The sequence below is a fragment of the Eupeodes corollae genome, chromosome 3 (genome assembly GCF_945859685.1).
Source record: "Eupeodes corollae chromosome 3, idEupCoro1.1, whole genome shotgun sequence".
Taxonomy (NCBI): Eukaryota; Metazoa; Arthropoda; class Insecta; order Diptera; family Syrphidae; genus Eupeodes; species Eupeodes corollae.
The window spans coordinates 61,068,230-61,081,406 of record NC_079149.1 but is presented as its reverse complement, the minus strand read 5'-3'; the positions used below and the strand labels follow the sequence as shown (position 1 = coordinate 61,081,406).

Here is a 13,177-nt window from a genome sequence, read left to right as displayed (position 1 = left end):
GACATTAAGAAACATCATTTTGATCACAAAACATATTAAAAATAAAAAAACATTTTTAAACTTGTCATTTTTATTTATCCCGTTTCTTCTTTCAAACAATAATAAATTCTTTTTGAGCTCGGCGTTATTTCAATAACTATTATCCAACTTATATAATTATGGCTTATTTGTTGTGTGACCTCAAGTTGAAACAGAATTGCGCCAGAGCGAGATGGCTACATGCACCATACAATGTTTTTTTTTTAACAACCTTTACCTGCTAGTGTGGCCGTCTCCTTGTGTAGGAAAACTTGTTTTGCATTCCAAATTCGATCTGGATTCCGCGGACTGAAGAAAATCTACTTAACATTTTCTCATAACAACACTGTCCCCACACCCAAAAATGTCAACAAAATGACAGCTACAAATTTTCAATGACGTTAACCATCACTGCAATTTTTTCAAGGGATACGCCATCCATTTATATATAGATATCAGTAATTAAAACGAGAAAGTGTCGCAAATTTCCTCCATAAACCTCACTATTTAATCTTAATTTTCATTTTACTAATAAATTTAAGTGTTCTTTTATACGATTCAGATATTTTCCCCACACAACTCTCAAAGAGTAACCCGAAAAAAGTGCACTAAAAATTCATACGGAAGAGAAAAAAAAAATTGATTCATCGGGGAGAAAACTTTTTATTATTCTTTTATCATTGAAAAAAAAAAATCAAAACACAGTTTTGATTAAATAATATTTTTATCAAAAACATAACCATTAGAAACAAAACATTTTCCATTTTAATTGAATAGAAAAATGATTTTGAGGAAATAATGATCAGCAGCAGCAGCAGCAGTAGAAGCAGCAGCACCCGCCGACGCATTGTGTGACGAATGACCTAAAAATTTATGGAAAAGAAAAAAATCTTTAAAACGAAAACCAGCAGCAACAGCAGCAGCAGTAGCAGCAAGAAATCAAGTAAACTCTTTTGTTTTGCATTAAATTTAAAATTATGATTCTGCGTTTTTGATCAAAATCAAAATCTTATCGGATTTTTCATTTTCATTCCGCTTTAGTTTTGTTCGACAAAAAAAAACCAATTGGGAAAAAACTGGATACAAAATTGTATGAAAGGAAAATAGAAAGAAAAAATTATGGACATCGAAACGCAAGAAATTCGTCTGGCCCGACAAAGAGCATCTGTGAAGTGGCTTCTCTCGAAAGCATTCAACAACCGTGTGCCAGACAACCTGAAAGAACCCTTCTATCGCGACAATGAGAACCAAGAGCGACTCAAACCCCAGATCACGGTCGAAATGGGCAATTCAACACTGTATTGCCAAACGCTATCGAACTTGTACTTGGACCCGAATTATCAAAGTCTGAATCACTGCTCGATATTGCAAACATTAGCACGCAAAGGAGTACCAGTTAGAGAATCTCCAGATATGCCAATAACCGAAACCATATTAATTCAAACAAATCCATTACGAATCAACGCCCACATATCTGTGATAGAATCATTGATGATTTTGTATGCAAAAGAGATTACATCTGGCGATAGAATACCAAACGCCATAAAGAGAGTTAGTGGTGGCGGTAGTTTTCAGATGGCTAGCGGTCAGGGTTGCGAGCAATATCTTTTGGCTTGGATATCGCACGTTTGTGCTTCTTTGAAGAAGCGCATAGCCCAAGAAGTCGAACGCGGTGCAACTGATGAAAATGGTGTCCGCCTCCAAGTACCAGACATTCCTCCTATCCGCGATTTTCAAGACCTCTGCGATGGCGTTAGTTTGGCTCTTCTAATTTCGTACTATTGCCCCAAAGTCGTTCCCTGGACAAGTGTGAGGATAAATTATTTGCCAGCTGTTGCAGATTCCATTCACAACGTTTTATTAGTAAGTAATTTTTCTCAAAAACATTTGCCATACTCTGTTTTTCACATGACACCGGAGGACATAACCTACATGCGTGGCTCGATGAGGCCAAATTTGATTGTCCTCCTTGCGGATCTGTTCAATTTGTTCGAGATTCATCCGGCTAAGTGCGTATGCTATCCTGGAATGGATGCCCAAGTCACACGTTCAGCATCTGAGAGTTTTATTCAACGCAGGCCGACTCCACCCAGAGACTTCCGTTCGGTCGAGGAGAATAACTATCCTCTTCCGAGCAACAACGACGAGGGTTTTGTGGTTCACAAAAGCCGCGGCATAGCAACTCTCTCATCGGTGCAGAATCAAGAGCCACTGGTGCCCGCCCGGCTGCGCCAGGCCAAAGAAAAGATCAATTTGGAAACTAAAGCGGACGAAAGGGGTGACTTCGTACCGGCTGGTCGACCCAGCAACTGGGAAGATCAGCGACGTCCCAGTTATGCGGGACGAAGATCAAGACGCAACTCTTCTAGTGAGGATTCACAGCTGACCATTGAGAACTTTGGCGGTTCCCAGGATCAATTGAACTTGATAGGTCGAGGAATCGAAAGAGATCGTGATCGGGAACGTGAAAGAGAGCGCGAGCGAACACTTTCCAATGCAAGTATCGAACCGGCTGTAGCAGTCAGATCTTCTATCGCCGATGCCAGGGGCACTCTACAACTTGGCTATGATACCGATTCCGGTTCAGAAAAACAGGACCGGGAAACCGAAAAGACTTCGATTAGACGTCAAGGAAGCGTTGATAATATATCGCCCCGCAACAACAAACATTCCAACAAGAAAGAGCTTTCCGATGGGGATTTGTCATCGCACAGCGGTTTGAATAGTTCGAAAACAAATATTTACAATAGTAATTCGGTGGAGGAAACAACACCCAAGCGAAAGACCTCCTTCGCAGAACTACCATCCAACACCACAACTTGGCATCAACAGTCCGCTTTGCAGCAACAGTCCGACGACAATGAAATGTATCCCGAAGACGAAAGCCGATCGGTAGTTGATGCTTCGAAATTGACTACGATTCGATTGAAACTCGAAGAAAAACGCCGCCGAATCGAACAAGAAAAACGTAAGATAGAAGTTGCCCTTTCAAAACACCAAGAAAAGGTGGGCAAAGCTGCTTTCCTGCAAGCTATAAAACAACCTTACGGGTCGCAGCAGCATATTCCTGATCAATTTAGTCGTCAACCTGTACAGCAGGCCTTTGGATCGACTCCCCAAATTCCACACGCTTTCAATTCAACCCCAAATTATAATTCCCAGCCAACCAATTCCGAGCCCTATGTACAACATCAACCTCATCCACAACAACAACAACATCAAATTCAACAACTTCATCAACAACAACAACAGCAACATCAACTACAGCATCCACAGCAACTTAATCCACAACAGCCACAGCAACAACAACAACAACAACAGCAACAACATATTCAGTATATAAACGAGAATGGCCAATATATTAGTCAACGTCCAGTGTCAATGTCCATGCAGAACCAGTCGCCATTCATGCAGAAGCCTCAAAACAGTCAGCAGCAGGCTATGATGTTCAATCGTGGCGGCGGCGACGGTCAACTGGAAAACGGTGGCTATAATAAGCACGGGAGCCAGCAACTACACCACATACAATACCCAGTCGAGCATACTCAATATCAATCACACCAACAACAATACATCAGCCGTCCACCAGAGTACGATCATTATTCTCCCCAACCACAAAATGTGCGCGATCACAACTCGCCACAGCCGCCAAATCCATATTACTTATACGAATCGTCGCCGCAGCCAACACACCGAAAAACCTGGGGTCAGCCCGAGCAGGTGCATCTCCAGCAGACCCACTATCAACCACAGCCGATACAGCTAATCGACATAAACGCATGGCAGTCCCAAACTATTTCGCCAAAGGTCAATAGCAACGAGCCTGCTACATGGAATTCTCCATCGAACCATCAGACTAACAGCAGTGGCAGTGGATTTATGTTGCATCAAAACGAAGATAACGATTATTGTCATCAGGAGAAGTCCTATCAAAACTTGTTCCAGGTTCACCAGAATACTCAAAACCGACAGACACCCCCCAGAGCAATGATGGCCAATCATATGGAGAGCCGTCAAATGAAGTCTTCGCCTGTGCCGGTCCCGTATGACGAGATGGCACCCCAGAGTATATGCTTCATTGGCGATGAGGATGATAACTCCGACCAGATAGAAATGAACATCGAAACGATGTCTATGCGAAAGATGGCTGACTTTAATCAAAGCATGCGTCCTCAGAGGGGTCTGAATATAACGAGTGGAAGTCTTACCTATAGAATACCATCGCCATCAAGACCAAGTCTAAATGCAAACAGTTTTCAAGATCCCCAAGAAGATGCTACAATTGAGAAAGGGTTCTACATTTCCTTCGACAATGACCAGCCAAAAAGACCGAAGCCTCCATTGCGGGCTAAGCGCTCGCCCAAGGTCGAAAAGAGCACGGACACAATTGACAGGGGGCAAAAGCTGCCAAATATCTATGATAAATCTGAGATTCAGCGCAATAGTAACTTCGAAAACAACAATGCCACTTACAACAAATACAAAGATGCACCCATTCAGTTGCGACAGATTGTCGAAAGTCACGATTCGAAAGCTCTCGATCGACGCCATTTAGAAGATGTTACAAAGAAACAGCAGCAAATGCAAAATTCATCACAGCAGCAGCAGCAGCATCAATTGCAAAAGTCATTCAGCTCGATGCAATTGAACGAGCCAAAAGAGAACAAAGCGTTGTTGATCGAAACAGAGATTTCCAACTTGAACCCAGAATCTGTGGATGAAATGGAGCGTAAAAAGGAGAAAATCATGTTGCTTTCGCTGCAGCGGCGTCAATTGCAGGAGGAAGCTAAAGCACGAAAAGAAATTGAGGCAATGCAGCGCCGAGAAAAAGAGCAAGAGAAAGAGGAAGAACGCATGCGAAAGAAAGAGGAACAGGCGGCACGACGGGCAGCAATTCTCGAACAACATAGACTGAAAAAGGCAATTGAGGAAGCCGAACGGGAGGGCAAGGTCATTGATCGTTCGGATTTGCCATCACAGAATCAAGCACGCATTCGCATGCAAAAACCGTCTCGTCCACGTCCGAAAACCATCCATGTCGAAACTAGTTCGGTGGATCTGACTGAAGGCTCCTCAACTTTAACTTCCAGTCGCGGCAAGAAAGGCTCTATAACAAATCTTGCCGACTACAGTCAGCGCTCGAAACTAACTAGAGATCTATATAGAGGCTCACAAGACTCTTTGGCAATGAAAAACACTGGTGCGGGTCGAGCAACACCCCCACGACGTGCACCCTCGCCCGGAATGGGCTCATCGGGTAGACACATGCCTTCGCCGACAGGACCAGGTTCACTTCCTCCCGGATTGGTGTCCAAACGTCGTGGCATCGAGGATAGTTCAAGTGATATATCTTCATCGAACCCAAATTCCATTATGGAATACTCGGGTCCGAAGCTCTATAAACAACCAGCGGCTAAATCGAATCGCGGCATCATTCTAAATGCCGTCGAATACTGCATCTTTCCTGGCGCTGTAAATCGCGATTCCAAACAAAAAGTTCTCGAAAAGATTGCCAGATCCGAGGCAAAACACTTTTTAATTTTGTTCCGCGATGCTGGTTGTCAATTTAGAGCTTTATACAGTTTTGTGCCAGAATTGGAACAAGTTTTGAAATTGTATGGTACTGGGCCTAGTCATGTCGACGAAGTCATGTTTGATAAGTTTTTTAAATATAACTCAGGCGGTAAATGTTTCTCCCAAATTCATACAAAGCATCTGACAGTCACAATCGATGCATTTACAATACATAATTCACTTTGGCAAGGAAAGAAAGTCCAGTTACCAAGTAAAAAGGACATGGCACTCGTAATATAAACAATACCTACATAAAAATAGAAAAAAAAGACATTTTTCATCAATGTGGAATTCATAATAAACATAAAGTGAAGTACGATATTCAAAAAACAAAGAAAAATAACAAAAACACAGCAAAACAAAAGAAAGAAAAAGAATGTTTAGTTTCTTTTAATAAGCTTTGAAAATTAATACGCATTCTTCAGAAATATTTGCTGCCTATGCCGATCGTAAATTATTATTATTTTGTTTTTACTTTTCTTTTTTTTTAACAGACTATGATTTATATTGTAATAAACAACAACAACAGAAAACATATTTTAAAAAAAAATAATAATTATTATTAAAAACTAACAGGACTGTCGTTTAATGAATATAATATAAATATAAATAATAATAATAATTTCTTTTTTGGCCAAGTTGATTTCTATGTTTTGTGTTATTCGACGAATGTGGTTCCTCTTCGGCTTCTATGGTCCCTAAAATTGGCAATGAAACACAGGATATCCCACTCACAACAACATCTGTATGTGATACATGACGTTTGGATTCAGGGATTGCTTGCGCGTCTTCCTTCGCTGGGATCATATTTTTATGAAATGGCACAAAAACACAATAGAAGAAATATTGAATACAAATTTAACAATGATATATAATATGACATTATTTAAAACAAAAACAAAACAAAAAAAAAAACAACTTACGTTATTTGGTAAATCAAATTATAATTTTTGTATTTCAAAGTTATTGAAATATTAATAAATAACAAATATTAATATTAATAAAATATTAAAATGTCTTTTTTTTTACTGGTACTGAATAGCATCAATGGTAGTAGTTTTTTTTTCATTGAGTTTACTTTGATTCTCAAGGGGAGGGGGGGTGGTATGGCAGCAATGCCAACAGTTCTTATGGACAACAAGTGTCCCGCAGCATACTTAATGTTCAAGTGTTTTGAATTTTTAAGTTAAGTTGAAATCGATTTTGAATTCCAAACCAAATGAATACAATGTTACTGTTACAAAGTTAGTGTAAGCTTTGAGAATTCTAGTAGGTACACATTTTGGGCGTAAACCCAAGGTGTATGTAGAAGTGAATCATTCTCATGACAAAAGGCAATTAGTATTATTATTATTTTTAATATTCAGGAGTAATTCTTTGTTAAAAAAAAGAGAGAAATAAAATTATTTGTAGAAATCTTACCGTTTCCTAAATACATTATTTTTTTAATTGATGGTGGAATTTTTTTGTATTTTGCTTGATTCCAGAAGCACAAATAAAGTACAAAGTTCATCTTTTGCGTGATGAAGTAAACTCAAAAACACAGGGATTCGTTGTTTATTCTCATTGTAATTATAAGCTTTTTTTAATGTAAAATATGTTGACCCATACACGATGTAACGAAAAGTAATTTGATATATTATCCGAGATGGTTTGTGCATAGGAATGTTATGGCCGAGCTCCTTGTTTAATTCCTGCCTGTGCCTAAAGTTTTGTTCACGGGCACTGCCTCTTGCGAGGAATTTTAAAATTCTAATTCATATCATAAGAAGTGTTTCCTCAAATTAGCCAGGGTCCCCTCGATCCTTGAAATGGCTCGTAAACAATAGTGGTTAAGAGTTGTAAGTCACTAGACCCTGGTTCTCTACGAGGCGTTGCACCACCTAATTTATTTATTTTAGTTAGATGAAAAGAATAATACATGAGAATTAAATTACATGACTGGGACGTGTAAAATTGCTTTTATAGTCGAAGCCGCTAGCGCCTTAGACAAAATATAATACATAAAAATCTAAAAGCCACTTTATTTTAAAATGTCCTTAAAAATAATTTTATTATCAAATCTGAAAAAAAATGAAATTTTATAATAAAACAATTTAGCAAATTTTTAAATGTTTCAATTTTTAAAATCATTTAAGTTATTGAAAAAATAGAAATATTTATATGGTAGTACAAAATATATTTAAACTCGCGTTAGCTAAAATGAATCCAGTAAAAGAAGTACAAGTTAAGTTTTCTTTCCAGTGGTAGTATTTGTTTCACACAAACATCATTCTAAGGACGATGGGCAGATTCAGACAACATAAGCGACTTTATTTGCAGTCTTCATTCACGATTTATATATTGTATTCTAAAGAAATATAAGTTATTTGTTTTCAAAATTGACAAAGAACCATTTTACAAAAAGGATTAAATGAAGTTGTGCAGAAAATAAATAAGTAATAGAGTAATAAAGTTCAGCATTCAGTTGAATGAAAAAAACATAATTTCTGTTATTTTGACATTAGTAGACTTGACTTGATAGTTAGGTAGATTTTTCTTGACTAACTTTAAAGTTAACTTTGCAACAAAGTTGCCTTAATCGGCAGGCAATTTTTTTTTGGCAGTTGGCCAATCATATGCTAGAAACTTTGCTTACTTTCAAGTCCCTTGTGTCGCCTGAACCTGCCCATTGCCTTGCTATTTTATTTACGACAATTTTTGAAAATGGGTACAAAAATTTGAAAAGACATCGTATCTAATCGAGACAAGAAACAGCTTTCATTTTAAAAGAAAAAAAGTAGTAGTTTCCATAGAACGAGAAGCTTCCAAAATCATCAGATTTTTGGATCCCACTCATTTGATGATTTTCCTTTCCGAAACCGTGAGGAACACCGGCTTCTTAGATGGATCGAGGAGATAGAGGGATGTCACAACAGGAATGAGGTTCGTAAATTTTACACAATGTTTAAAAAAAACCTCCCAAGGGTACAAGCCACGAACCGAAGCCTGTAAGGACGGTCAGGGGAACATCGTAGTGGAACCGCAGTCTATGTTGAGAATATAGAAAGACCACTTCTCCAAATTATATAACGGCGATGACGAATCAAATTCCGCCTACCCGACCTAGATGAAGTGAAGATAGCTATATCTAACTGAAGTCAAACAAAGCCGCTGGAGCTGACGGCATCGCTGCCGAACTATTTAAAGCAGCAGGCGATTACTTGGTAGGAAGCATGCACCAACTCATCATCAAAATATGGTCTGAAGAAAGCATGCCCGATGAGTGGAATCTCAGCACAGTTTGTCCGATACATAAAAAAGAAGACCCTCTAAATTCCGCCAACTACAGAGGCATCAGCCTCCTTAACATTGCATATAAGATCCTTTCTGCCGTATTATGTGAACGTCTGAAGCCGTTCGTCAACAACCTGATAGGTGCTTATCAGAGTGGCTTCAGACCAGGAAAGTCCACTATCGATCAAATATTAACACTACGGAAGATCTTGGAAAAAACCCAGGAACTTCAAATCGATACCCACCATCTCTTTACCGATTTTAAAGCCGTGTACGACAGCTTCTATAGGGAAGAGCTCTACAGAGCAATGTCTAGTTTTGGCATCCCTGTCAAACTTATCCGTTTGTGCAGAATGACGATGGAGAATGCACTGAATCAAGGTAGGAAAAGATCTCACCGATGCATTTGATGTCGAAAAAGGTTTTAAACATGGCGATGCACTGTCATGCGACTATTTTAATATTGTTCTGGAAAGAATTGTGCAAAACTCAACCGTCAACACTAGAGTCATAATCTTCCAAAGGCCCATCCAATTACTCGGATACGCAGATGATTCTGGGCAGGTTCAGGTAACATAAGGGACTTCATTTACAGTCAACTTCATTCTTTGAACGTACATTTTGACCAAGGTAACTAGTTAGTTTTCCAACTGTCATGAATTTCAAATTCAGAACTTTACTTCACAAATTTTTACTTAAGTTCATAGTACAAAAACTACCAAACACATTATTGTCTAAAAAACACTTCTCAAACAAGCTACAAGTCGATTACAATTTGTCTTTTGTATTGTAAAGGAATATTACTTATTTCTTTTTTTAAATTGACAAGAAACCTTTTTACAAAAAACATTTAATGGAATTGTGCTGAAAATAAATAAATTATAGAGTAGTAAAGCTCAGCTTTCACTTGAATGAAAAAAGATGATCAGTTGTCATTTTGAGATAAGCTGTGTTGACTTGATAGTTAGGTAGATTTTTCTTGACTAACTTTCCAGACAACTTTCCAATAAAGGTGAATTCATTGGAAAGCATATTTTGGAAGCTGGCCAATCAGATACATACTAGAAACTTTCCTTACTTTCAAGTCCCTTATGTCGCATGAACCTGCCCATTGACATAATTGGAAGATCAAAGCGTGATGTTAGTGGAAAGCGGAAAAGATGGTTTTAGTGGTCAATGAGACCAAGTATATGCTGTCATTAAAAAAGAACACTGAACAAAGACGTCTTGGACAAAACGTCACCATGGACAGCTATAACTTCGATATAGTTAAGGACTTTGTATACCTAGGCACCGCTATTAACACAGACAAACGAAAAATAACTCTTGCAAATCGCTGCTTCTTTTGACTTAGAAGGAAATTGAGAAGTAAAGTGGCGCTGAGGCCTGGACCCAGTCAAAGAAAGATAAGAACGTCTTAGGATGCTTCGAGAGAAAAATTCTTCGGATGATTTTTGGTCCCGTACGCATAGATGGAGAATGGAGGAGAAGATATAACGACGAACTGTACGGGCTGTACAGCGACATTGCAGAATTAAAGTCGAACGGCTAAGATGGCTGGGTCATGTAGAGCCAATGGAGATCACCCGGAACGTCTTCGAATCTGATTCCGAGGGACGGCGCAGTAGAGGAAGACCGCGACTCAGGTGGCTCGCTCAGGTGGGTGAAGACCTCAACCAACTTGGCGTGCGAAACTGGTGCAGCTAGCTAGCCACCGAGCTAGCTGGAGACGCATGTTGGTTGAGGCCCAGGTCCGACCCAGACTGTAGCGCCACCTTAGGTAAATAAGTAAGTAAGATTGATATGCCTCTCCGATTTGATGTTAAGGTTTTTTTTGCAGTTTGTGTGATCAGCTTTTCGTATAACACTTTCAGAAATCCAGATTCCATGAAATATTGCACATAACCTCGTTAACCTGGATTCAATACTATTTTTGGCCTGTTCTTAAAATGTTACTTCTAAAGCTTTTCAAAAATTGGAAGAATTCTGTTGAATTCAGAACAAAACTATGCTATTTTTCAAACCTGTCGTTTTCTTGGCGTTTTCCAGTGAAATGTATTAAGAAAAAAGTTAATTTTTCCAATGGTTGAAACTGTATATTCAGAATATATCGCAAGATCCGTTTGTGGAATACTCGAATTTTGAAAGAGCAAAAGGGTGTGTACACAAATATTTCGATAAGTTTTCAAATGACTAATCTTTCAGAATATTTAAATGCCAGATAGCCACAATTTTGGAACATATCTCCTTGTATTCGTATACAATTCGTACAGTTCTTCCACTTTAGTTCCTTATCTTTGTCATGAAAAAATGCATAAAGAATACAAATTTTTAATCGAACAATGATTATATTTATTTTTTTGAAATAAGTTTAAATTATTTTCTTTATCAAATTCCGTGCAGATATAAAACAGAAGTATTCAAACGAAAGATAATAATTTTTGGTAATGTAGGTGCAAAAAAACTCTCAGGTATTTGAGATCAAATCGACATGAATTTAAGATCTATACAAAACAAAATGTATTTAAAAAATGCACACGGTCCTTGTTCTTAATGTTTATTTAGACTTAATTCTTAATCTATTCAAAAGCACTTGTATAAAAATCATAGATAATTTTACTTATTGTAACACCTAGTGGTCTGCCCAGCTGACCACAAGGAAGTGCAGCTAGCAACAGTTCGGCTTCATCCTGCGTGGAGCACAAATCGTAGGCTAACAGGAGACTTCTGGGAGTAGGATATTTGCTTACAATAGCCATCGCTCGATCCAATGAGAGTGTTCGCAATTGCAATAATTGTTTTATGAAGACATCACGAACAGTTAGACCACTGTTGCGTGAGGAATCATCATAGAAATCCTTAAATTTCAATAAACCCACGGTTGAGTCGTATGGAGTGCAGGGTTGGATGTCCTCTTTGGCTGTACTTATGAGTAGTTTGTCTTTGTAGTGCCGGATAAGAGAATTAGTCATCGCTTTTAAGTACAATATCGATTCCCAATGATTGTTTGTGTATTTGATTTGAAAATCACCATGAACTTGGGTATTGACCGCAGATTGAAGAAGTGTTGGCACTGGAAGACCAACATGCTCATTGTTCCCATAGTTTTCTATTAAATAGATCAAATTCTGAATTTTGCTGCTCTTGAGTCGAAATTTTTGTTCGTGGAAACGTCCATCGCGAATGCTGCTTGCAAAATCGTCCATTCGCTTTCGTTCAACTATGTAGGGTAGAACTAGTTCCCTGCCTCGCTCATCACGACATATCCAAGTGAAATCTCCAATTGTGAGCCGTCGAACTTCGTGTGGGATCTCAAGTTTTTCAATGTAAGCCCGAGTTTTGTCGAAAGTCTTCTTCGTTTTTCCATTTGTTTCCTGAATGTCTACAAGTAGAAGTATGCGAAAAGTACCGGGACTTGCTATGATTTGTTCCTGAGATTCTTCGAATTCTAGTTGTTTGGCTTTTTGCTTGGCGGTTTGTTCTCTCTTCTTCTTTTCCTTCGATGCATTTTTAGATTTTTGAACAGATTTTACAACGGTTTTGATGTCATTTGAATAAGTGCTAGCAGTTGTGTGTAATATCGAATCAGGATTAGTTTTGCGTAGTTGCTGTAGTTCCTGGTCAATTAGATCGCATAGTTTTGGACCGAATCCTCGTAAAATTGCACAATCTCTGCCTGTAGCCAGCGGCAGCGGGAATTGCCGGAGGGATTCCAGAGCTTCGCGAATTTTCTGCTCAGATTTGTGGCGTTTGGTGATGGCTTCTTGCAGCCAACGCTCTAGCCATTTTTCAAATGTGGGATTAGGATTCTTGAGAGTTATTTCTATTCGTCGTTGATCGTCCATTTATTAGCGAGTTATTTGATAAGATTTTTTGAAATAAAAACATCTTTTGAAATCGCAAAAAATAAACAAACAAACGTCAATCAACCATCATGGCAATGGGTTTACATACAAAAGTATTTTTTCGCACAGGGTGATTATGTTTTGTAACGTAATCTGCAATAGTTTCTACAGTAATAATTGTAGATGCGCTGCATCATACTACAAAAGGATTCTTGATTTTAAATTTTTCTAAAGTAAGTTTTTTGAAGTTACAAAAATAGAACACATTTTATTGCATGAATACCAGAAGACATACAGTATTTTTCTGTTTTGATTTAATAAAAATTATGAATAACTTGAAAATAAAAACTTAAAACATGCACAATTTTCAATAAAATGACCAAGGCAAAATCAAAATGTCAAAATAAATTATGCAAATGTAATCTTTGAAAATAAAATAAAAATAGAAACCACCCTAAAATTGC

General features: G+C 38.2%; 2 protein-coding genes across 2 annotated transcripts; one reads left to right on the top strand and one right to left on the bottom strand.

The window, feature by feature from the left end:
• The first annotated feature begins 438 nt into the window (after positions 1-438).
• Positions 439-6,606, top strand: LOC129949168 (patronin). Its single transcript, XM_056060452.1, has 2 exons — positions 439-961; positions 1,060-6,606. Exon 2 carries the CDS (start codon positions 1,138-1,140, stop codon positions 5,830-5,832), a length of 4,695 nt encoding a protein of 1,564 aa, XP_055916427.1. The 5' UTR covers positions 439-961; positions 1,060-1,137; the 3' UTR covers positions 5,833-6,606.
• Positions 6,607-11,333: 4,727 nt separating this feature from the next.
• On the bottom strand, positions 11,334-12,788 carry LOC129950297 (crossover junction endonuclease MUS81). Its single transcript, XM_056062194.1, has one exon. The coding sequence runs from the start codon at positions 12,711-12,713 to the stop codon at positions 11,448-11,450; it is 1,266 nt and encodes a 421-aa protein (XP_055918169.1). The 5' UTR covers positions 12,714-12,788; the 3' UTR covers positions 11,334-11,447.
• Positions 12,789-13,177: the final 389 nt, after the last annotated feature.